The following is a 26880-nucleotide window of genomic DNA, read 5'->3' as shown; positions in this document are numbered from 1 at the left end:
CAGCTTTCAGGCACACAAGCCCAAATCTGAAGCAAACTTCAAGATAACTGCTCAGAGCTTAATTGGGTGTGTTCAACCAGAGCATTTGAGAGAAGTCTGTATTTGCCATTTCTACGGGGTGCTTAGCATATCCACGTCACCTGGCTCATCCAGCCTTTTGCCTGTGCTTCCTTAAGCCTGGAGAGAAGGCTGGCATGTTGTAGAAGGAATAATCAGAAGGGAGAGGGCAAGGCAAATCCTCTACTCTGTTTTACAGGAGATAAAGGAACAATGGCTGAGCCATCAGTTTTAAGGAGGGGAAGTACTTTGGGGTCTGGCTCCATTCAACCAGATGCAAATAGAGCCTAAATGCAAGGGCAGGGGGCCCAAAGTACTCAGCACCATCCTTCTGAGATAAGAGAGATGTAACTACAAAGGAATGCAACCAGCCTCCATGGTTTCGGGTGAAGTAGGTGGGCTAGTTTTGTGACTTCCCCTCCCCTTCAGATATCTCATTCCCTCACTAGGGCCTACATTTCCAAAGGTAAACCAGAGCAATTCTCCCAAATGGGATGCAACACATTTTCTTTTTATAGGTACTAGTCCAGTGGAGTCCTTTTTGTTGCTGAGAGCACAGAAAATGAGTGGCGTATCACTCACTTGCTCACAGACTTCCGAATGACCAGGAGATTTCCTAAAGGCATCTTCCTTTATACCTTGCTGTTGTGCTTGGTTTTAAATTTTTCTTCAGGGCATTGGCCTGCCAATTTGGCCAGCAGAACATCTCTGGAGCTGTTGGGGAACTGTAAAAAATAGCCTTGCCCAGTGCTCTTCCCGGTGGTGGGGGCGGGTCAGGCAGCACCTGGGGAAAAACAACAGAAACCGGGGAAAAAAATGTCTTGAGGAGAGTGAAGCCAAAAGAAACCATAAAGGTGTCATTACAGAGCCTACCCAGCAATTTAAAACAAGGTCTCAGATAAGGCAGCCTAGGCCAGGCAGACACCCAGCTTCAGGGCTGCTGAGAAAGCAATGGGAAGGCAGGGAAAGTCTGCCCAGCCTGAAACAAAAGAAGTCTCAGAGAAAGGGCAGGGCAAGGTGGATCCAAGGAGGTTGTTCCAGCCAAAAGAAGCTTACCGGAGAAAGGGAAAGATTACCTGGAAGCTGTACTCTTGGAGGCAGGCAGGGAAACTAATGGGCAAGTATCCAGAGGCTGCTGCTTAGGAAACAATGTCGTCAGGCAAACTTATCTACGCTATCTGCGGAGGGGTTAACTTGAGGAACAGAAATAGGCAGGCACATCTGCTGCTTTCAGACAACTTACCCAACTGCTATGTAACTCTGTTTCAGAAAGCTGTGCTTGCAGTCACTTGAATGCACTTCTGTCACACAGCTCCAGAAGAGTCCAGCAGTTGACAGATGTGCTGACTTGGTTAGTACTGGAACCCAGGAGAGGTTGTCCAAGGATAGTCTCTGCAAGAGGTGTATGTTGCAGAATCGCACCCCAGGAGGGGCAAAAGCATGTTCAACTACAAAGCAGGTATAAAGGAAACTTCAGAAGCAGGAGTAGCAGGCCATTGCTCATGAAACCAGATCCCAAGAGCCTATGAGTCTTCGCTTCCTAAAGCGGTTGCATTGAGGCACTCCTATTGTTTTCCACCTCTGCCCTTCCCCAGTATTTTTCCCTGGCATGCCAAGCTCACAGGTTGTGTAAGCAGCTTCCTTTTGCTCATTAATTCACATCAAAAGCATGTTTTCCCAATAGACATGTCAATCCCTGCAGTGCTAAATCTTCACAAGTACTGCGATCATCAAAATTCACAATGATCAAAATGACTGGTTTGGCTGGATTACCTCTGCAGTTCACAGAGGCGGCCTTTGAACACCTGGTAACGTTCAGTCCCTCACAGGTATCAGACACACGTTGTGTGTCTGCAGTGCAGGCTATATATGCCTCGGTCTAGTCACTGGTGAGGTACCACATCAAAATCAAGTCAACGTTTCAGGCTTAGTTTTAACAGTTAAAACATCTGTTGTTCCTCTTTCTGTGGTTTTAGGATTCACGGTGCAAAGAAAATGGGCTACAAATGACATATGCAAGTTGTAGCTGAGAAACATTTCTCTTTGGACAAATGCATAAACAGGGAAATTAACAGTGCTGGGAATCACCATGGAGCCCCTATTAGTGCCTGTGAGAGCTTTGCCCCGCTAACCATCAACAAGTAACCACATATATGTATTTGTAACGACTCTACAAACCACAAGCATCTGTTTCCAAAATAATGGGGATACCAACTTCCTTCCTTGGCCCTTGTCTTTCCCACATCCCAGTCACATGCAGACTGTATTTTCAAAGGGAATGGGAGGCTATGGGTCAGAATGCCACCAAAACGAAGTCTGCTGCTGGACTCTGTTGTAAGAATGCCTTTAGGGAAGGAGGAAACCTGGTCCTGAAAACGGACTGACAATCCATCACTTACTGCTTCCTCCTAGAGCTGATTTTTCCTCTCTTCTGTATGCACCTTTAGTGCCTTTTTCCTTGTTGATTGTGGTTTTTTGTCCCTTCCTGTTTTCTTTTCATCCAAAGGACTTGTTGCTCCATTGCACCTCACCTCCAGCTCTGCTCTCGGCCCGCCTGAGGGATGAGCCACAAGCACATTGGCCACTCAGCTCACAGCTTGGCTCACCTCGCTCTGCTCCTGCCTGATCTACAAATCCCCATCCCTCTGAGCCAATCAGAGCAGGAGGGATGCTATTGGATCGGTTGTGTAGCTGCACACCTGCTCCTTTCTCTCCATCTTCATCCTCGGATCCAGTTGCTCTGGCTCAGGGAGCAGCTCCTCTCTGCCAGCAAGGTGTATCACAGCACCGGCCTGTGGGAGCAAGGGGAACTACAGCAACAGGTCACACAAACCCCACTTAAAAGATCAAGCAAGGCACTAGCTTGCACCCATGTGCCCTTCATGGCACTAGCCCTCTGTTAGTTATTCAACTGGGGCTGTGTGTGTGAGTGTATAAGAGGGATGAGACAGACGGTCTGAGCTCTCCCTTCTCTAACTTAATTTGCCCAACCAGGGCAGAACAGTCATATTACGGCACTAGCAAAGATATTAAAAGGTGAGGCCAGGGCAGCAAATGGTCCATTACATTTGCTCACCTAGGCAGAACAAAAAGCCAGGCTTGCAATATTTGCTATACACAGCAAATTAGCGCTCAGCAACTTTTTTTTTTGAGAGGCTCAAAGGGAAAGGTTTTTCATTAACGCTTCAACTCATTAAATTATCGCCAACTCCAGAGATATAATTTACTCCTGATGGACGCAGGACAATGCTGTTAAGACTGATGAGTTTAACAACCTGCCAGAGAAAGAGGATAAATGCCCTGAATAAATCACAACAAATGAAAATACTGTTAGCAGTTTCATAATTTAATGAAAAAGTACTTGTAAAAAGGGGACATCTGAAAAAGATCGAGTCCATCTTGGAAAATTGAATATATATATATATTTATATATATAAAACAAAATGCAAAAACACAAAAAAAAATATTGACAAATAAGGTTAAGAGGTAATACTTCAAACAGTTAGCCACCGAACACACAATAAAAACTAGCAAATGCACTTTGGGGACAATACTTGAGAACTACATAACCAAGGGCTCCTTCATATATCTATTAAAATCATGTAAAAATTAGCAAAACCATTTGCCCGGACTGGAAACAACTGAATTAATAACCCCAGAAGAGCAGAAAACACTGAGTTTTGCTGAAGCACCATTTTCCCTCCCTTCTGTCATAGGCTTCCGGCCACAAAATAACATGAACGCTTTCGCAGACCTCCCAAAGATCGGCGTTCCCGATACGAGCTTCATCAAATTTCATGACCAGCGAGAGAGGATCACTAATAAATATCGAAGGAGAACTAAGAGAATCAGAACAAATGAACAGATATTTGTTTTACTTAATTCTGAATTGACCCATGGCTTAGAACACAAAGCACTTCCCGTTAAAATAAAATATGTGGAAACCTAAAATGCTCTACTGCATATTTACACCAAAAGAAATCATTTGGAAGATACAGCTCTAGAAAGATCAATTACACAAATATACATAAAATCAAGATGTGGGGAAAAAATAAAAAAGAATAAAAATTAAGATGCATGAAGGAAACAGAGCAGAATTGCCAAGTATACTTTACTTTTGTTTTGCTTTTTTAATTCTTATTTCTCTACTGAAAAGTCCTCCAGCCCCTGACTTGCTAGTCCTATTGCAACTAGGGAGATTTCAACGTTTAAAACAGATGTGAAAACGTCGTTGCCATTTCCCAAGCTAAAAGCAATAAATTAAAAGTCTCTGAAGAAAACCGGGTGGTTGGTTGGATTCTGCATAGTCATCTTCACAGCGGGTGGGGAACACCTTTCGTTTCTAGACAAAAAATAAAGGAACCTTCAAGACGAAAGGCGCCGTCCGATGTGCCCTGGACAACCTACGGCCCATTTCAGCCAGTGCTGCAGGGATGGAGGGTGTTGCGTGTTTATGATAAAGGTACAGCATTTCAGAGAAGAACAGTTCAGTCACTTTTGTTGGTCAACACACCACCCACCATCATCTGACACACGAGAAGTTGGTTTGCATTTGAACAAAAATCCCCTGAAAAGAATCGCCTTCCCTTCTCGCTTCCTCAAGTACTGTCTGAAATTGAATCACTAATTAACTGCTAATTTTAAAGGGCATAAAAAAAATCGAAGTGTTAGTTTGGGAAACAGCAAGTGATCCAGAGGTTGAAAAGCAGCTTAATAAAATAATAAGTTTTCAGCAATTAAAAAATCCCCAAACTCTAGATGATGACTGGCTAAAATTTTACAGACCCAGATGCCAGAAGTAAGGCTGCTACGCCTGTATTCAGGCAACTAGGCTAGAAAATTTGTGCCCACATCAAAAGTTCAGAGAAAATTACTTCCAATTCAGCTTACTTTAAAAACACCAGGTACAAACACCTCTGGACATGAAATCTCAGTTTCAAGAGCAACCTGGCATCACTGGTGATTGCCTAAATTTAAGTGTCAAATAGCATTTTTCTTTGAAGTAGTACATCTACTTTTGTAAACACTATCCACAAAATTAGCCATCTGTACTTGTTAGCTGGGTAAAATATTTACAAGTGCATCCCACAACAAGCAACTATGTACAGAGATTAAAAAAACTGAAGTACTAGAAGTTGTATATTTACAAAATAAGCAAATTATTTTGAAAAGAAACACAACCTTCAGCAAGAGCAGGGAAGGGGGAAGAGGGGCGGGGGCGGCACATCTAGAGGTCAGTGAGTTTGGCAGCGCCAGCGACGCCTGCTTCCACCCTCTGCAAGGAGCCTGCAAACGCCACTGCAGTTCAAAGCCTCCTGCAGAAAAGGATGGTCACTTAGTAGTCATTTTGGGCCTGATCCAGCAGAGCACGCTGGCATGTGCTCGGAGACCTGAGCACAAAGGTTCCTGGGGGGGGAGGGTGGGAAACTATCAGGACTTTTCACATGCTTAACTCCCTAACTGCGCTGCTGGACCAAAGCCACGCTGCAGGTGCCCTAACAATGCAGTTTCAGTCTCCCTGCAGTCTCCCTTTGCAGCCTCTCACAACAGGTTAGAGATGAGCAAGGACTTCTTTAATACCTGCCCACCACTGTGAGACTGACAGAACATCAACGATTTTGCCTGGCAAGGGGGAAGCAGTTTCCTGAATTTAGGCAGAGATTAAACCGCTTCGTGCTCTCCCAGATGTCACCCTCTAACAATTTCCACACACCCATTTCCCTGTGACTTTGCAATAACCGAGTCAACCTCGCGAAGACTGCAAGCCAATTCACAGTTGAACAAATCTACTCTGGTTTCTCTCCCCTCCCCCCATCCCCTACTGCAAACTCTTCCTAACGTTAGGTCCTGGTCTATTTTCTGGAACCTTTTGATGCTGAGCTTTGCACTGGTACACTGGAACACATAAAGGCTGAGTTACCCCGTGGGGGCTTCTAATCACCTTTGTACTGAACTGTGAGAAATCACGTTCTTTTTGTTTCTATTGTGACAATCTCTTCCAAAGTCCTTACTGGGGCTTTCCCTCTCTGAGCTACTTCGTCTTAACCTCACTTGCTCTTTGTTTTCATCACTTTCTGCTTCAGAGTCACTCAGCTCTAAATCGGGACAGTACCCGTCATTGTCCTGGTAGGGAGCACCTTCAAGCGTCTGCTTGCTCCACAAGCGATCTTTTGGGGCAAGTCTTCTCGTTGGCTTTTCACAGCACCGGAGATCTTCCGTGGTCCTCACCAGACTATTGGTGGCCTCTTTAAAGGACCGGCTAAAATGTTCCATGGTGGATTTTCGGAAGCTGCTCTGGCCGGCCAAGTGAGCCGTGAGCACGGACTCTTGTTCGTAGGGCGTCTGGCTGGAGCTGTCCCTCTGGCTCACATCTCCAGCCCTGCCCATCAGGCCGTTGGACTTGGCCACCAGCCTCGAGTTCTCCTGCTGCGGCCGCCCGTTGCCAATGGAAGCTTGTCCGTGCAGAGCCGCCTGGAGCGCCAGGGGCTTCCCGGACGGCTGGCCCCGGTAAAACTCTGGCATCTGCACGGGGCCAGGCTCCTTGGCCTCGCTGCGAGCCTTGCCCATCCCCGCCAGCAACCCGTTACTTCTGCTGTCGTGTTGATACCTGGAGTAAGATTTTGCTTTGATTTCAAACGATTCCTTGGACACGGGCACGCTCCGCTTGCTGTAAACAGTGCTGTTGTTGTCGGGAGAAAGCGGTCTGTTGCCAGGCTTCAGCGAGTTATTTTTGCAATCTCCTAGTGCTGATTTGGGCATTTTTAACTTCAGGGTGATCCTGGGAGGTGGGTAGAACAGCGTGTTCTCTAGTGCACTTGTCAGGGTATGGCCTATACAGGAAACAAGAGATGAGGAGGGCAGAAGAGAAAAAGGCTTTTTTAAAAAGAAGGTAATCGCTTTGTTAGCTGTAACAAGTTTTATAGTCCATTAGAAGGTTATTCAACAGCAAGAAGGAATTTGCAAACAATTAGCATCAAATTATTTTAGGACATGAAAAAGAAGCTGGGGTAACAAAAACTGTTCCAAATGATCCACTGTTTTGGAATTAGGTAAGCATCTTAGCATCTCCATTAAAAACAACAATGTGCCCATTTTATAGGGCTTTAAGCCACTGAATTGAACCAGTTTTGAGATATGACTGAAGTAGTTCCAACAAAGCTATAAAAAAAGGTTCACATTCAGTTTTGGATGGAGAAAAAACAATGCTTCAAACCGAGTTTCAATTTGGACTTGGTTCAACTCTTTGTATTATAAAATTCTCTACACTTTAAGAAAGTCTTTTCACCCATACTTAGTATTAGTCTTTATGACATTATGTGCATACAGCACCACTGCAAAGTAGCTATCAAGCTATTCTAATAAGCATTAAAAAAAGCACTTGTATGTATTTGTAAAGACATAAAGTACATTTAGCAGACACTTCTAATAACAGGCATTTACACAAAAACCAAGTGCTTCAGAGTACTGCTGCTTCCACAGAATACTCCTTTGATCTAAAACCGTTTCAAAAACCCCCACTTCGTCAGTGCTAATGAAACTTATCCACATTTCAGAGGTAGAGAAAAAAAAGCACGACAACTTCACTCCAAATTGGTCATTAAAAACATAGTATGTATCTTCAAAGAACAGAGAGATCTTAATTTCACATTGAATAAATAGCTGCCTTCCCTATTAAAACCCACGTAATTGCACTGTAATGTACACTCTTCCTCTTCCCAAACGCTGTGTTCCTTATTTCAAAACAGCCTCTATAAAAACGAAGGGCAGAGAGGTTTTTGGTACATCAGCATTCCTTACCAGTTACTCTTCAGTACTGAAAAACAGAGTACTTAAATCCTTTTGGAAGGAAGAAGAGTAAGTGCAGATGGCAAGCTCTGAGATGCCTCTCTGTGCTGCTCATCAAGCATGCAAAGCAACACGAGAACAACAGCAATTCCTATCAGTCACTCGTCTCTTTTGCCTGAAGGAACCAACTACTGACAGCAAGTAAAAAGCCTTCTCGGCTGGAGAACCAGGCAGCAGCGCAGAGCTTGCTGTGGGGAACCAGGACCATAAAGCTGCAGCCTAGGGAAGCCAAAACCTGGAGATCACCACCAGCTATCTGGATGCCACAGTGATAGGCAAGTGATAGGCATATCCCAGAAACAGCCATCAAATAAAGAAATATATAAAGAAACACTACTTTTGTTGACTGTGTACTTGAAGAAGGTCTTTAAGTGCAGATGCACAGTGTTAACATCACCAAGCAGGAACATAAAGAGAACACGTTTCTTAGTTTGAACACAGACAGAATTTGTAAAGATTTTACGTTTCTATGATTACCTGCAGCAATTTCCTGATTAATGAGCTGGACTTGCAAATTGAAGACCTGTTCGTGTACTTTACTGTGAGACAACTTGAGTTTCTCTCTCCTGCTTACCATGTAGCAGAGATTCCTTACCTACAGAGGAACAACAGGAGAGTTAATAGGCAGTAAGAAAATAATTCCTGACATAGTTTAAATAGGTGTAACAACAAAAGAAACAAAACAACGTTATGCGCAAAATCCCTTGGCAAAGCTCTCGAGAGTATTGCTGAACATATGTAAATACCAATTAGAAAAAATATCCTGGAGGTTTTTTTGAACTGTCAGTTTAGTGAATGTCTTGAATATATTCTGTGAGACTGCAGAATATATTTTCATCTTTAAGAACAGTGAGCAAACACAACTTTCCAGTCAAAAGAAGTAAATTGCTAAGACGTGCTTGACTGTAAGCCTACTTCCACTATGTAAAATGCTGGGGATGTTACTGCAGGCAATACTAGATTCTCCCAGAGTTTCCCTCCGAAGTCCAAGAAAGCCAGCCTGTTTGGACCAAAATTAACATGCAGATTGCTTCTAAAAACTGGCTTCTTGTGTAGTGTACAAATACATTTTCTCTGACCTATTTGCTGGTTTATTTTCTAACTCTGTTGCTTTCATTCGTGAGGTTCAACAAGGCCAAGTGGAAGGTCCTGCACCTGCATCAGAGTAAACCTCACTATCAATACAGGCTGGTGCATGAGACCTGGGAGTCCTGATTGATAACAAACTAACCATGAGCCAGCAATGTGCCCTCGTGCCCAAGAAGGATCCTGGGATGCATCAAGAAGAGTGTGGCCAGCAGGTCAAGGGAGGTTCTTCTCCCTCTCTACTCTGCCCTGGTGAGGCCTCATCTGGAGTACTGTGTCCAGTTCTGGGCTCCTCAGCTCAAGAGGGACAGGGAAGTGCTGGAGAGAGTCCAGTGCAGGGCCACCAAGATGATCAGGGGACTGGAACATCTTTCATATGAGGAAAGGCTGCGGGAACTGGGGCTGTTTAGTCTGGAGGAGACTGAGGGGAGATCTGATTAACATTTATAAATATCTGAAGGGTGGGTGTCAGGAGGTTGGGACATTCCTTTTTTCTATAGTAGCTAGCAACAGGACAAGGGGTAATGGGATGAAGCTGGAACACAAAAAGTTCCACTTATATATAAGAAAACACTGTTTCACTGTTCAGGTGAGGGAGCCCTGGCACAGGCTGCCCAGAGGGATTGTAGAGTCTCCTTTCACTGATAAAAAGATAGCTTCCTTTTCCTCCTAAGTAAAGCCACAAGTAGACTCAGTGATTTCTTTTCAGACCACCCTCCAACCATAGCACCTTAGGCAGCTGCAACCAGATCAAGAGAGAGAGGAGTCATTCCTGCTGCCTGGGGCTACCTGACACCAGCTCAGTGGCATGAAAGAGAGGACAGTAAGAATCCTGAATCAGATGGCACTGGAAGGGGTCTGAGTGCAGGCCAGCATTCTTCCTCTGTGTGTGTGGAACAAAAAGTCATCATGGAAGTTAACCACCTAGGACTTCACCTACTTGCCTTCAAACCATGAGAGTAAGTAGCCCTGCTTAAATATACTTTTAGGATTCTCCAGAAGCTTCATGCACATTCACCAAAGAATACTTACCACTTCACCTATGAGAACTGATTTTTTCCCCAACTCAGAATTTTCCAATATTTACCATTCCATTATAACCATTACAAACCACCTTTTCTAATTACAATTCAGGACTCAAGACAATTCATTCCAAGACAAGAAGTGGAGGATAAGAATCTGATAAGCCTGCCCCATTCCTTTGCTGTTTGCACTTAACTTTTGATTAATAAGAGTATCATTTCTTGTTATTGAATCTGTATCACTAGCAACTACTAACACCTGGGTCAAATAAATGTACCTAACTTTAAAAATATTTACTCAATTGAAGTAGAAATCAAAGGAGACAGCTAGCAACTGTCTTCATAGCGCGTGGAAACGTGCACCTTAAAATACATAACGGAATAACCTCTGAACAAGTCAGGAGGCATTGCTTTCATGCTGGATCTCTCACTGGACTGAGAAGGGACAGCACCTGAAAGTGTCTGCAGCAGGCAGTCTATTAAAAGACTGGACTTGAAAGCACAGGGTAGGTGTGGAGTCTGCTTCTCTGGAGGTTTTCAAAACCCAGCTGGACACGTTCCTGTGCAACCTGATCTAGGTGAACCTGCTTCAGCAGGGGGGTTGGACTGGATGATCTCTAGAGGTCCCTTCCAACCCCTACCATTCTGTGATTATGTGAAGGCCTTTCTTTTTGTTTTTGTTTTTTTTTTAAATCATCTTTCTATGCTTTCCCCATTCCCATTTTAACTCAGGAACAAAGACCTTGCTCACCTGCAAATAAAACTTTACCAGTTAAATTCTTACCCTCTCTAGGTCCTGCCTCAAATGCATGAACATCCTCATGCGAGTATGAATGCTATCTTCTTTTGGCTGCACCAAGCCATTTTCTTCATCCTCCTTGGGAGGAAACAATGGTCTGTTAAAGTTACTTTTTCGCTTTAATTTCCAGTAATTGTAGATGAAATCTACAGCAAGTTTAGGAAGGCCCAGTTCTGCTGCAACATCCTCCACTTTAACCAGTGAGTAAAACTCCTCTTCCAGCTCTCGGAGTTTTTGGGCTCGCAAACTGGTTTTCTCGCTCTCTGTTTGCTTCTGGTCTGACACGCTCTTAGGGTGCTCATCAACATCAGGCAGTGAATTCTGTTTGTTCTTGCTGTGCTTTAGACAATACGACTTGAACTTGACCTCATCCCCGTCATCCAGAATAGTCTTCATCTCTAAGCTATGCTCAAAGGCACAGGTGACATGAAAGGCAGTGATGCAGCTTTTCACGGAGCACTACAGACAAAATAAACCAAAAAACCTCAATCACTAACAGTAGCAACAAAACAGAGGAAAAGGATAGAACTGTCTCCATTACATGAAAGCCCATCCCCACAAAAATACTTTCCCTGAGTGTTCTTAAAGATATCTCTTGATCTCTTCAAAACTGGTACCACCTGATCTGGTACTTTCTCGTTTGTGAACAGTGTTCAACAGAAGAACCTTTCTATCCATCTCTGACCCACATGGCAGCAATCCTTATTGCTCTCAGCCTTATTCAGAAGGCGGCAATTCAGACTAACTCCTAAATCTCTGCCCTAGTGAACTACTTTGTGAGCAAACAGCTATGAAGAAGTAGGCATCTACCCAACAGTCATCTACATTGGCATCTCTGAAGGTAGGAAAAACAGAAAGCAAAATCCCAAACTGCCCCTCTCACATAGACTCACCACAGAGTCACACGTACCTGAATGCAAGCACCAGTTTTCAGTTTGCACAAACTACAAACTAAAGCCCATCGACTAGGTGGAATGTGAGACACCTTTGTGATTGGCTCCATCCTTTCTGGGCAAGCAATACTAACCTGTAAACAAAGAAACAAACAAAAATCATGGGAAGCAATTATCAAGGCAATGAAAACAAGCTCTCCGTTAATATCAGAAGAAAAAACACGATCACACATTTATCCCACTGTGAGATCTCCATATGCTCGCACATCTCAGCAAGGGACCCTCAAAGATCCCACATGAAAACAATAGTGTAGAATACTGCTAGTTTAACCTGGTGAGTAAGTGTTGCAGTTCTTTCTAACGCTTGAGGCATCTACAGCACGCTTTGTTACGAACCCATTGAGAGACTGCAGTAAGTCATGCTTAAGTTTGTTTATTTTCCATTCTGTTTGTTTTGTTGGTTTTTGGTCAGGGGCTTTTGTTTGCTTGTTTGTTTGTTTTCCTATGCTGCTTTAACAGGTCTAGATTAAGTACCCCCAAAATACAAGCTACTGAGAACAAAACAGGAACACTTACTCATGCTTACCTGAAAACTTCCTTCTTTAAGACTCACAGATCTGCTACAACAGTTACTTCTGCCAGCTCACAATGGAGCAGAACCAGATCTATCAGTCAGCAGTCAGGGAAAGCCTCGCTTCTCACCTTGGCCTCTTTGCTGAGAGCTCCCAAGGCTAGAGGTGATTCTAATACACTTTCCCTAACTACACGTTGTATCAAGTATGATGAGAGAAAGAACACAACAAACTTGTCTTCCTGCAAAGCACAGTGTATTCTTTTGTGCCAGTTTTCACATATTAAGTCTGGATGATCCATTTGTCTCTGGTAGACCAGATTACAGATATTAATACTAAAAGAAAGAAAAACCCAAACAGATAAGCATGGGATACCTCTTCCTATTCTGTTATACTAATGTCCATATATCCATTGTGATTGAAATTTCTCAGCTGCCTGTTATCCATCCTGGAAAACAAGGACTGTCTTCCAGAATTTGGACACTAAAACAGCCATAAATTGTCTGCGTAGGTAACCCTGAGCCACTCCTAACAGGAGTGGATTAATCTTAAGATTTACCCAAGGGTAGAAACAAAAAACTGACCAGCTCTGAATGACTAACATGCAGAACTGGGCCAGTATGAGAATGGCACACGACAGAAGATTTCAGTGGGATAACTGCTCTGTCCCAAGTATGTCAGTCTCCAAAAGGGTGGATTCCGATGGTTATATAACACTTGTGTGCTTTGGAGGGCTACCTGCCTGAAGCAGAAATACAATGCTGATTCTATATAGAAAGATCTCAGAACTTTCTATGAACAATTCACCTCAAGAGAGCACATGCTCTGGGGCACTGTGAGGCCAGACGAAAGCTGATTCTTTAAGCAAGCAGTTAAGGCTGAGATTTGAACAGCATTTTTTTTTCCTAGAAAACTTTAAGAACATTATGCTACAGTAATTTTCATATATTAACTCCATAATGAGACTCTCCTAGGGAAATGCAGGTTATACGACTTAGTTTAACATGCAGTAATTAAACCGTTGACTTCAGAAGAGCCAGTAGACTAAACTGACTTTTCTAGCTTCCCTTCGGGAAGTGATCAGTCACCACTTGATGCACATACTCATTTTAAAACCTGCTTAACCCCCAGGGAGGAAAGGCTTTGCTTCAGCAGATCTCCTCTGGGAGATAGACTTATCCAAGAATAACAGGGCCAAGTTCATCAAGTCTGAGAGTCACAGTTGCTACACTCAAACTGAGTATTTCTGCTGCTCTCTTCCTCGTCATTGCATTGATCTAAGGATCATGTAAGTAGGTGGAAAAGACAGTTTTGCACAAGATGACTCGGTTCATCATTTTCACATTTTAAAAAGTTCATCAGCAGTTCATGAATTAGTGACATAAACTGACTCAGATGATATTTATATTTATTATAGTGCGTCACCCTCTGATCCCCCAACGGCAAGCCCTGTCTTTTGGAATATACTGAGGTCAACTTGCTGCATGGCATTTCCAGAAGTCTTGATTAGTAAGACAGTGAGATGCTTCACACAGGGTCCAGTTTTTATCAGACAGGAATGAGAATAGGCAGGCAATGTGTGATGCCCTCATCGTGCAGAGATGACAAACCATTTGATCTGCTGTGTCTTTCCTATAAATTGGTGGGACAGTGACAAACATCTCCTGGAAATGCTTGAATAGTTCCACAAAAAAGCGTATCTGACACTCTTAAACATCATCAATTTTAACTTTTTTGCTTCCAAAATTGAAGAGCTTTTCATCAACTCAACTTGACCTTGCTCAAAACAGAGCTGGTTACAAGTTGCACAGGTATTTCTGAAACAATACTGTACAAAGACTGTCTACAATTCTTGTTCCAGTTACCACTACACTACTAGGTAAGACTTCCTTTGGGAATTAAGGGATTGTATCAACTTGTCAGGTTGTCTATATTCCTTTCAAAAAGAAACCAGAACCTTCAGTGACTTTTTTTTTTTCTCTGGACACTGAGTAATAATACCAGCTTTCTAACATGCTTCCCAGCAGGAGTGAGCATTGACACAGACTTTCTCCCTGTTCCTCTATGCCCCTTTTAATGCTCTCCCTGCTCCTTCCCCAGAGGGGACTCATAAGGTCAGGAAACATTTGTGTTGGAAATATTGTCCATTCAGCTTGTAACACTTCCTGTTTATATTACTCCACTTTGTAAAAGCACAAAGAAGCACTTATAGAGTCAGGTGCAATTTATTTTTTCTGGCCTCATGCCGCTTGCATATTTCTGATATTCAAAGAGACGCGTCAAGGCAAAGTCTGTTTGAACCTTGCTGCTCACAAGGGATCTAGAGAGCAGAGAGGCCAGCCTTTTAATCCCAAGGCAGAAATGACCCATCTGCCATAATATGTATCCGTTTCTTACTCCTTCACCTTCTATCAGGCTACATTTTGACTGCTGTACTCTGCAGAACTTTTAAGAGTGGGAGAGACTGAAGATGATGGGCTGTTGAAACCTCTTCTCTGTCACTATTATGCACACTAGCTGCCATCCCAATCCCTGCCCAGCTATCCTCTGCTCCCCTGTTAACGTGCCACCAGCAGCTGCACAAGCACAGTGTGACCTGCCTCAGAGGCTGGGAAGGGCAGCCCAGTGTCTGGAGCACTGCCATTCACAACAGCAGCAAAGGACAGTTGATACCCTTCCAGTTGCAGCAAGCAAAAATAACTTTCTGGTGCAGCTAAGACCACATTGATTGAGGGAGGACATAACTGTAATGCTTATCTAAGGCAGAGAAAGACGTTGTGTTTCAAAACATTCAGTGTAAGTTTTCAGGTAACAGTGTTTCTTCCTTTTTAAAAAGAATTTCTTTTTAAAGAATGTCTTTTAAGGACACATAAAATAGACCACACATTTACACTAAAAGATAAAGGCAGAGTAATAAAAGGATATAAACCAACAATGCATATCTTTTGGGCAGTAAAAGCCTTCAAATATCCAAATCAGTCAGGCAAGGGTCAAGAAAGCCTTTTGACAGTATTAGCTCACAAGGAAGGAAGAAAAAACACTTTTTAAAGACAGCACTGAACGTGTTAATGAAGGAAAATACCAGATACAATTGCCTTTAACAGTACTAGCCTACATTTGGTGAGTCCCTCTTTCAATCTTTTATCACAAAGCACAGAGATGTTTACGGTCCATTCCCCTCTGCAATCTGCCTTGCTCCATTTTATTAAGGCCACGAGAGGAAATGGCAGTGATTTTATAATTCATCTGTCTCTTTGTAGAGAGTTCCAGTACGCTACTATCTTGGGGAAAAGAAAAACAGGTGCATGAGAACATATTTTATTCCCTGAAGTATCCATCCCCAGGTCTTCAAATTCTGGGTCTTTCTTGCCCTCTGCAGCACATAAGGTGACAGTGACTGTCCAGACAGAACTGACTTGCCATTTCAGGAGAGATTACCAAAGGTTTCCTCTGTCTTCTCCAGTGCCTCAATTGTCTTACCAGTGGCAACACAGGAGACTGAGAGAAAGAATGGATCCAAGAGGCATTTCCCACCCCTATTAGCAGGTATCCCCACTTTGCCATGCCATGCCGGACACACCTGGCATTGGTGCTGAGAGGAGGAGAGGCTCAAGGGCTGGAGAGGCCTGAAGCCACTGGATGGGCTGTGGGAGCAGCCAGATGCAAGCTCTCCCACCTGGGTGCTCCCCTGGCAGCTTCTCTCCCTCTGCTGGGAGGAGCACATGCTCCCTGGCCTGACATCACCTGCTTCCCAAACCTGCAAGTTCCCTTTCTGGCAAGTGCATCAAGGCAATTGTGTGAATAAAGGGCCTCTTAGGAAAACCAGTCTGCTCAGAGCCAGGAGAGCTTCCAGTCAAGACATTTCATGAGTCAGAAGTCAAGAGATTTTTTTAAAGTGCTAAAATATTTTTTTGTTTTTTCTCATCTCCTCCTTCCTTGAGGGTGGAAGAGATGCCAGGAACTGCAAGCAGGCCTGAAAGGAAAAGTGCAACTGCAGAGATAACCTCTGTGAAAAGCAGATGTACAGCTCAGACAGGCAGCTGGTTGCTACATTACAAAAAAATACCCAGAATCTTAACAACTTCCTCAAAGTTTTGCAAACACAAAGGCTGGCTGTGCTTGGGAGCAGAAGGTTCAGAAAACAAGGCATCCATCCCCCCACCGTCACAACTGTCAATAAATCTGGCTACCACCTCACGTTAAACCACCTAACAATAGATTTAGTGGAAGGTGTCCTTGCCAATGGCAAGGGCTTGGAACTAGATGACTTTTAAGGTCCCTTCCAACCTAAACCATTCTATGATTTTATCTTTCCAGAAAGAAAACAAATATTCCAAGTATAAAATTGAATACAGACTCCACCTGAACATGCATGAACATTCCAATTCACAGAATTATGCTGTGATGCTAAACTTTATTCAAAATGGAAGAAGGATAAAGCTTCATTATGAAACTCTCCATATATGTAGGCACAAATATATCAAAAAAGCCTTTACTTACAACACAGAAGATAAAAAAACCACATCATCCCCACGGTTCAGAAAAATGTTACTTAAAAACAACCTTAACTACAAATCTTACAATCCTTTCAATACAAATCCTGCAATGGAGGGAGTTCTTTAAAAAAAAACAAAGAAAAATGAAAAGAGTGTGGATGTATTAATACAGATTATGCACCAAACTGAGCACATAAATTCATCAGAAAACAAAAGAGACAAGGAAGCTGCAGTTGTACAGGGAACACTAGCTTACATCAGTAGTCTTTTTTCTAGCAGGTCGCTCAGATACCGTAACGACACCAAGAAGTGACTGCCGATTAAATGAAGGGGACAAAGTAATTCATTAATGGAATGTAAGCTGGACTCTCTCCCAGCCTTCACAGACTGTAGACTCCTCAGAATAAAGCCTGGTATTAAGCCAGGCAGATACATTAAATCATGAGAACGTTATAAAAGGCAGAGGAGGCAATGAGGAGGACAGAGAGGAGTCTATGATACAAAATAGAGAGAAATTAGGTTTTACCTCTGGAATCCACAGGGCGCAGCTCACATGTGCCCACTTGGTCCCTGTCCTGGTAGCTTTCATGGCACCTCCTCTTTTGGGACACAGGAGGCACTGAGGATGTATTCCCAGGACACAGGTGCGACACAGCCAGCTCCCTTCAGGGACTTTTAAGATTCCGTAGCACGCCTTGGAAGAAAACAGGTACCGAGATCACAGTGTGGAAATTCTTTCACAAACAAACATTATAATTCATATGGAGCAAAGCTTCCAAACAACAAAGGCACAGTTTGGCCTTTGCTTAATCCTTCTCTATTTTCTTTACCTTAAAGTCAAGCAACCAAAGAGATAAACAGCCTTTAAAGCAAAGCCTTGATGCTGGTTTGTTTTTAAAACATGAGCTGGTATTATTTGTTTATAATGTAAAACATACCCATTGTTACTGCACAACCTACCACTGGTGTCAAGAACTTTCATCTTTGCTTTTAGTGACTTTTAAACTTCTAAAGCAAAAGACATAAGACATTCCTGTAAATTAGCTTCTGCAACTAATACATATTAAAAAACACAATTGCCTACCATTAATTACTTTACACTCCAACATAATTCTATTTAGATGTGAAGGGATATGAGCTGTTTGACTGAAGACTGTTTTCTGCAACACAAAATCACCTTTGTGGTTACACTTCTGTGAATTGTTTGTTAAATATTTACATAATGTTGCAACAAAAATTAGGGTACATACTGGAATTATGAGGTGCTGGGTTTTACACCCATTTCCCAAGTACTGCACTTAATCCTTTGGAAAATCAGAAATTTCTGAAGTTTTGCAAATAAAAAATCAAAAAGTAGAAAAGAAGACAAAAAAAAAGTAGCCTGCTTTCCAATTCAAATACCCAGAAGTTCTGAATGGCTAACTAGACATGCACCTGGATATATCCTGCCGCACACACATACACACACGCATACTAAGCCGAGTCTATCTGAAAACGCTGTCTGCCACTGAGGTCTAATCCCACTCTGCTTCAAATGAAAGCTTTATCAAAAGGGTGGCTTTCAGAGGAAATCCCACCATTCTTAACACTATGTTTGGGAACATCAACATCGAAAGTCTCAACAAAACAGGATTGTTATCTGTAATCTGTCTTTCAGATTCAAATTTAGTACAAAGTTCCCACACTTGCTTTCCCAGCCTTCTGACTATAAGATCGCAGTATTTAATGTGAAACGGTATCATGAAAGATTGCACACTTAGGTCAGGCTTGGAGGGGCACTTTTCTTAATTAAATTCCACAAGACTGACTAACCTAAACATTATTTTGACATGACAACCGTTGCAAAAACCCAACAGGGGGAGCTGTAATCTAAATTTTACAAGAGATTTTGGTTTTTTTGTTAGATTCCCACCAGCATTCCCTCTATTACTAAAGCAGAAGTAGCATTACACCTAAGATCACATTTAAGGGGCTGGAAATAGAATGAAGCCATTTTCTAATTTAATCCAACTAAAAAGTGGAGGAGGCCTAGAGTACTAAATCAGTAATTTGACAATGTGTTTGAGCCAGCAGGAGAGGGCACCATGATAGAGGAAATTTCTCACACTTCTCCTCCTCCTCACCTCCAAACTGTGTGATGATCAACAGACCTGAGGCTACTTGGTGATCAGCTACAGAGCTGACACAGATTAAAAATCAAATGATTTTTTGTTCTTGTTGCAGACAAGCTCCCCGGTTTGTTTCAGGCAGATCTGGCATGGGGAAGGGTCAGGAGCAAGAAGGCAGCAGGCCATCAGCTCAAGCCCAGCTGTCAGCAGGCAACCACAAGCCTCCAACTGCAAATTCCTCATTACTTTTGAGCAGGCAGAAAGAGGGGCTGCAGCAGGCAGCCCAGCTGCCGGCTGTATTCCTGTCCCTGGCCGTGTTCCTGGCACTCAGGCTCACGTGGCTGCCTCACGCGGTGAATCACATCAGGAAAGTAGCAGAGCTGGAAGCCAGCCCACTGTGAGCAGGGAGGTGACAGGGACTTTGTCAGGCAGATATGCTTTCCAAGTCTTACTTGCAGTCAGTATAAAAATACATTTAAAAAAAAAATTAAAACCCAACTCTTCTTAGTCTCTTTTTAATTTAGAGCAAAACCCCCTTCCAGAACAGGATGCACAGAAACCACAGGATTCATATCCCTTTTTTGATCATAAAGACACTTCTGCCTGACTATGCTGAGCTCAGGGTAAAGCCTTGGCTACGTCTGAAATGCTATAAACACAAGCAACATTCAGACTGAGCACGGTTACTGCAGGTGCTTATGCCTTCTAAAAAACATTAGTCTGTTAAAATGCCTGCATGTGGTTTCAGATGGCTAAATTTGGACAGCCTGTGTCTGGCCAATTAACCAGTCACTGAAGGAGGAAAAAGACAGCTCTGAAACAAATAATCTTTATTTTTTCCAGATATAGGCAAGCCAGCATTTCCTACCCTCTTGATCTTCAAAAGCAGGTTTAGTAATGGGGAAAAACTGTTTATAGTCACTGAAGAAGTACTTTAAAGTCCCAAGAACACATTTGGTGTTCTATTAGACTGTCAATGTCCATATATTTACCATGTCAGGCCACTTCATCTACTTATCATAGAACTGTAGAATGGCAGGGGTTGGAAGGGACCTTTAGAGATCATCTAGTCCAACCTCCCTCTAGAAGCAGGTCACCTCATCAGGTCACACAGGAACATGTCCAGGCGGGTTTTGCAAGCCTTCAGAGAAGGAAACTCCACACCTTCCCTGGGCAGCCTGTGCCAGGGCTCCCTCACCCTCCCAGTAAAATCTTAATAATAGATAATTAATAGATTATTTAGCTATTAATAATCAACCAACTATACATCATCAATATATTAATGATGAATCTATTGCTTATTTATTATTACAATTAATAATTATTGTCTAATTAACCTATATAGAGCATAAAAATTCAACTTAGTATTGCATCACTGCATACCTAGAAAATCAAAAAGCCCTCCAATTAACATTTTATATCAGTTCAAATTCCACACTTGACAAGGTGAACTAAGACCACAGGACAGCATTAAAATTTCTGCAGGTGCTAACCTGATGGACACAGATATTACACTTGTCACAAAACACCATGTCATTCCCATCTTCACTGTCAGGGGACCTGCACACATCACAGATGACATCTTCATCATATTCAATACCCAAACCTTCTTCAGTCTCAATAGCGTGATTCATGTTTTCATGACAGTGCCGTTCTAGCACTTCAATTGTCTTTTCCATTGTGTTTTCATCCAGGGGCCCACATCCTGCAACAAAGAATAGGGAAAGGGAATTATAGGACAGTCTGGTGTCTCTGACCGAGTTCCAAGGGAGGAAAAAGGAAGGATAACTTCTAGCAACTAAAGCAGTAGACAGGGTCTTCTTTCCTGTCAAACATACTAAAAATGAAAAAAAGGAAACCTTTTTCACTCACTGGCTAATCGTAGCATTATCTTCTAAATACAACTAGAACTACTAACGGTGTAAAATTTTAAGTTATACACAAACCACAAGATCACACCTTGAAGGCAATGCTACAGCATAAAAGACGGTCGTTTCTGTAACTGCAAGCTGCTCCCGTACAACCCTCCCTCCACCTCCGTTACTCCAAAACACTAATGCCATTCAAAATCATACACAATGTTCTTCTGAAGACTAACACCGTAGGATAAAACTTATCAAGAACAGTTCAGATCTTGTAAAGATGAAAAACTGCTACTGCCCAGCACCATCCAGTACACTACTTGAGTGATTAGCATAACACTTATGAAAAGTGCTTTTGCTGTTGTTTCTAAAAATACAATTGGAGAGAAATATACTCTTGTCAATCCATACCAATCCATACTACCTGTTCACTTGAACGCTGCACATGCTATATATACACTTACCACTAATTAAACTTAGCATAAGGAGAACCACTTAAAAAGGATTTGCTATGAGACTGCACCTCAACTTGCAGCTTCAGGTCATGTGTTGTGTAAGAAATCCTACAACGTTCAAAGCTACAAGAAATCTCTACACTCCATCCTCTTAAAATACTCAAGTGAAAAATGAGGTTGCTGCCCATAGTTCACTATTTTATTCAGGCCTTCAAAGTCTGGTATATTCATGCAACAGCAATATCAGAGGCTAACATTTTAACTGCTGGACTATGCACAAGAATAGAGCTACTAATTTCGATTCTTTGTTGCAAACTAAGTATCCTTGTTGCGGATACAAAGTGCCTTCTGCTACGCAGTTGTTCTCTCTCTGCCATACCCAGATACTTTCTCACTCCCTGAATTAGAAGAATTTCAGAATAATTCATGGTAAATAAATTTTCCTTAAGTTTCAAGTGGGAAAGGACCTTCAGAGGGCTCCAGAGCAGTCCCTGGCTCCAAGTAGAGTCAACAGTGAATCCAGACAAGGTTGATGCTCAAGAGCTATGTCTAATCAGATCCCAGAATCACAGAATCTTAAGGGCTGGAAGGGACCTTGAGAGATCATCTATTTCAACCCTACTGCCAGAGCAAGACCACTTAGTTCACACAGGAACTCATCCAGGTGGGTTTTAAATGTCTCCAGAGAAGGAGACTCAATAACCCAACTGGGCAGCCTGTTCCAGTGCTTCATCATCCTCACAGTGAAGTTTTACCTTGTGTTTCTTTGGAACCTCTTATGTTCCAGCTTATACCCATTACCCCTTGTCCTATCATTGGACATCATTGAGAACATCCTGGTTCCATCCTCCTGACACATCCTCTCCTCCAAGCTGAAGAGCCCCAGCTTCTTCAGCCTTTCATCATAAGGGAGATGCTCCACTCCATCATCTTTGTGGCCCTGCCCTGAACTCTTTCCAGCAGCTCCCTATCTCGAAAATCTCCATGGATAGAGATTTTAATCCCTTTAAAAGCCCAGTATGCAAGCTCCTCAAAACTCTGAATTTGTAGCAATAATATGTTAAGTCTAAGAAATGGAAATATCTGCTTTTCCTACATAATTTTTTAACTTTTGAAGTCCTACAATGAATTCCACCTGATGTGGTCTTTTTCTCTTTTGCCTTAGTCTTCAGGAGTTGCACATGATTTTGGATGTGAAGAAGCTTTTAGGCACAACAGGTAAAACATAAAACATTAACAGATTGAGCAAGTCATGAAGCATTTCTACTTTCTTAGCATTTCCATTCAATTCTCAGTGATAAGACATTTCACACAGCATACTAAGCTCCAACAGCAGAAACTAACTGCTGCTCTTAAAATTAGGACCTGTTGTGAAATTACCCATTTCTGTGAGTTCTTCATTTAGCTCCTGAAGCCAGAAGATGTCCATGTCATCTAAGTCATAACGACACACAGATTCTGCCAGTTCCAAAATGTTGATGTAACCTGGTTCTGTGGGCTCTTGACTGGAACAGTGGATATATTTCCTGGGTCGCGTATACAGTACTTCTTTCACCTTTTCTGCTACAACCCTAGAGTGAAAGCAAAAAAAAAAAAAGACAGAAGCAGAGAGTTACAGCTTTTTAAGACTCACCCTTGAAAGACATGAAATATTTGCTGTAAGTGCAAAGAAACCTAGATTTTAAACTAGCTGGTAAGTAAGCGTAGTCAGTCTAGGGAGACAGGATTCTGTAAATGTCATTTCTTCACAGGAAATGTGCTAAGGTTTGCTACGTACACAGAATCCTTTTTAAAATGTAAGCCTGTACATATGATTTTCAATTTAACAAATGCTACTAGTGCGATGATGCAAGTGTTCTTGAAACCCACAGAAAGTACTATGTACAAAACTCCCTTCCATCTTTGTTGTGTACTCTTCTTAACTCATACAAGGAAATTTTGCCAATTGGTTCCTTGAAAATACCAGCTTTTTCATAAAAGCTTAATTTATTTTACCAAACAGCAGAGTAAATGAAATGCTTGCTCTTCACTTGGGATAAACAGTCTACCCTGTCTACCCTATCCATGTTAAAAACGTATTATTTTTGTTTTGCAAGAATCGTTCTGATGCCAAGAAAAAACATAAAGGGGAAAAAAACAACTCAAAATCATCCAGGAAGCAAGGGAGAAAAATACCGGTGGCTCTCAATCTTCCAACTATTTTAAGAGATAAAACTCAGCATTTGATTGGTAAACCAGCCTATAGGAATGGAAAGACTGACCGTAGCTAGATAAAGTCAATACTTCTCTGCATTCAGTGCAAGAGGCCCTGCATGTGAAAGGAAGACAGGGAGATACTGAATGGAACAGTGCCACATGCGAGCAGCTTTGCATGCTTTCTGGAGCTAACCCTCCACAGGACAAAGAGGAAAAAAAAGCTGTGGGAAACAAGGCAAAAGCAGTAAAGGAGAGGCAGGCAGCAGTAAAGCAGCATCTCACATAATTCTTAGTGGACAATGTGGGTTGTCAACGTTAGCACAATGTTCTTCTGCCATTCTTCCTGCCTCTTCACCTTGCTCTTTTTTTCGTCTTGTTTCCTTGTAAGCTTTTCTTTTTCTCTGTTCCAGCCAAATCTATAGCAATTTTTTCCTCTAATGTAATACTGCTGGTATGAGATGCAATATATTTATTTTTAATAACCCGGTACTGACAATAGCCCCAGTGTAAATTAAATTACGCTGGCATCAGTGCTTTCACCGGACAATTCATTTATCTTTGTCTCAAAGATCATGCTGGCAATAACATTTCTATGTTGAAACACATTCTGTTTCCATCAGGACAAGTTGCAGGACTACACTGCTGTGTTTTCTAGTCTAAACACACCCCGAGAGAACAAAAGGTTATTTTTCTGTCTCCTGAAACTGAGATTGCAAAACTTCTATAGCATTAAGCAGCTATTTCTGGCAAGAGAAGGCAGAAAGGGTTAAAGATTTGGCAACAACCACCACATGCAATTATATGAGCCAGTGATTCACTTCATCAGGTATCAGTAACTATTCTATCCCTACTGTTCTATATCTCCAGGCTTTATAAGGAAGCCTTCCAAGTAACACATAAAAGACTTGGGTTTATTTTCAAGTTATTAAACTTACTGTATTCAAGTGTAAAAACAGGTTTTAATCCATAGCACTGTGAGACTCGGGGGAAAAAAGACTTCTAAACTCTACAATGTAGATATTATTAACAGTGTACAGGCAGAACCAGATCTGGACTGAAGTCCCACAGAAATGTTTTCCAAATTGATACTTGAATGGTTTAAGAACATGGTTGAAGGCTGCTGCATTGGAGATTAAAGTATAACAACACAGAAAAGCTGATTGCATCTAGATAACCCATTTTTGAGACACTATCTTCCCTAAGTTGATGTTTTGTGTACATGATCTTTGGCTGATCGTCATTACCTGAGTGATGGCTGTGGAATAGTTTCTGGACTGGCTGGAACTTGAACTCCTTTCTCCCATTCTTGTTTCCACGTGTCCGCAAAGATGTAATATTCATCAGGGTTGACATGGTGAGAATCTGGTAGTTTCATGGCACTAATGAGATCCTTGCGGAACACCTGCAAGAAACATCAGGGAGATGAGTGGCTTGAGAACGAGTGTTGCACTAAAGGAAGATGTAGGTATTTTTCTTAATGTACACTGAAACAATGCATATGCCTCTATAATTGTTTTGTAAAGACTACCAACATATAAACAGCAAGTCAATTTGGAGTTACCCAGATTATGATCTCTGTATTAGGTGCAGTTTGACACGAAGTTTATGCTAAATCTGTTACCCAAAGGTCAATAAGAAAGAAGGCAGCTCTTACGGGCAACCAGGGAGAGCGGAAAAGAGGCCTACATTTGACTTAAAGACTCCTCACCGTGTCACTTTCCAACAGCTTATTTTACTTGCCAGTCTGTAGGCTTTACCCCAACTTAGATACAAGGTAGCATATCCTTTTCCTTCACTCAGTTTAGCTACTCCAACATGTCACATTCATCACGGGCTATGAACAGTTGCCATGGCAAAATTGATGTATAGGCACTTGTTCATTTATTAAAACCATTTGAAATTTTACTGGTTGGGATCTCTGGGATCAAAGATGAACAGCTGCCTTTGCTGAAACATGAGACTTGTGTTGCTCTGTGCCTGAACTCCAGTGGTGCAGGTCCAGACATACAATCCAGCCTCAACACTCTTCAGCAAACCTACACAATCCAACCTGCCATCAAGAAACAAAGTAAACCCAACAGTGACAAGCCTCTGGGCACAACATTCAGCTTTCGGATCAAGAGGATTAAGTTTGTACCAGGAGGCAAACAGAGGCAAACAGTCATCTCAAAGCTTACTTAATGTCAATATCTGTCCAACACAGGTATGTCCAATTTAAATAAAGAGCATATGCATCCTTTGTGAGGTGTTTTTTTTTCTCTACTGCTACACCACACCAGTTTAACACACAAAGATGCAAAACAGTGACTCTGGCTTAGTGTTTGGGAGACATCACAACTAATTAACTGCATTATCGTAACAAGAAATCAAACCCTCAAAGGGCAATAAAATGAAACGGAAAATATCCCTGCAATAAGCTGTGGCTTCTTACTAATTCAGTTTTACAGCCAGAAGAGTAATAAAATATTTCAGAGCCAAATATCTTTGTGTACCCTTTTCAATTTGACAGCACCAGACCGGTTATGCCTACTGCAAAAATTCTCAGCTGTTCTTGAAAATCATTGAGTAAATATTATTTTAAAAGGCTCTGTGATAAAAACAGGTATTGAAATAGGCTGCTGGTGACCTGGAACATTGGCGTTACTTCATTGTGTCCTACAGCCGCATTTCACGTGGGCTGTCGGGAAAGCAACCTGACCGAGGGAACTCATCAAGGCTCTTTTATTTGCTACTGATGTGTTATCTACTTCAGATCAGACTGTTCACTGTCATCTTCTGAAAAACTCCTCAGGTAACTAACAGACCTATATTAAAATCTGAATGACAAGAGTGAAAGCGTTAAGGCTGCAAGCATCCTTTTTTTTTCAAGTAGTATGTGTACACACCAAAAATAAGAAGTGAAGTGATTTAATCCTCTTTGAAGGCATTTTAATTTTCTGTGTTACAGGTACAGAATCAGGATTATGAGAAACGTGGCACAATTCCAAAGAACTCCAGAAGGTAAAAAAGAATCCAATGGATGCGAAGTGCAATGAGTGGTTTACTTATCAGAAAAGATATTGCTCAAAAATTATCGGAGGGAAGTGCTTTACAAACTACTTTTTAAGCCACTGACAGAACACAGAAGCAAAGTGCTCCATACCAAGCCCACTATTTTCTAAACACTAGATGAAAAATGGTTTTGAAAGCACCAGTATTCTAACTACATTGCTTATTAGCAAATTCATCTTCAGATCATTCATTATGTATGTGAACTGTATCATCTCTATTTTTGGAGCATGGATTTTGTTGTTGGGTTTTTGACTGTTGCACAGTACTGACCACACCATCAAAACATCATAACATTAAGTTATCTGCTTCAGATTTCCACTATCTATGATAGAGGTACCACCGAAAGATTTAACGAATATAAACATAGCTGTTGAAACCTTAAAGAACCCCAAAATTCAATCAAGACTTCCTAAGAATTGCTTATTCATACTTGTGATA

At 41.9% G+C, this 26880-nt stretch overlaps 1 protein-coding gene across 6 annotated transcripts in view; it reads right to left on the bottom strand.

The window, feature by feature from the left end:
• Positions 1-3449: 3449 nt before the first annotated feature.
• The window catches only part of JADE3 (jade family PHD finger 3), a 69206-nt gene continuing 45775 nt past the window's right edge, over positions 3450-26880 (bottom strand). For all 6 annotated transcript variants that reach the window (XM_061998319.1, XM_061998304.1, XM_061998288.1 and 3 more), the window contains 8 exons: positions 24636-24793; positions 22576-22766; positions 20372-20583; positions 17297-17464; positions 11720-11836; positions 10795-11268; positions 8380-8497; positions 3450-6887 (listed from right to left, as the gene is read on the bottom strand). In XM_061998319.1, coding sequence (XP_061854303.1) covers positions 5995-6887; positions 8380-8497; positions 10795-11268; positions 11720-11836; positions 17297-17464; positions 20372-20583; positions 22576-22766; positions 24636-24793 — 2331 coding nt within the window. In that variant the 3' untranslated portion in view covers positions 3450-5994. The remainder of the gene's footprint in view (positions 6888-8379; positions 8498-10794; positions 11269-11719; positions 11837-17296; positions 17465-20371; positions 20584-22575; positions 22767-24635; positions 24794-26880) is intronic.

The sequence above is a fragment of the Colius striatus genome, chromosome 1, assembly GCF_028858725.1.
Source record: "Colius striatus isolate bColStr4 chromosome 1, bColStr4.1.hap1, whole genome shotgun sequence".
NCBI lineage: Eukaryota > Metazoa > Chordata > Aves > Coliiformes > Coliidae > Colius > Colius striatus.
This window is presented reverse-complemented; position numbering and strand designations above follow the sequence as displayed.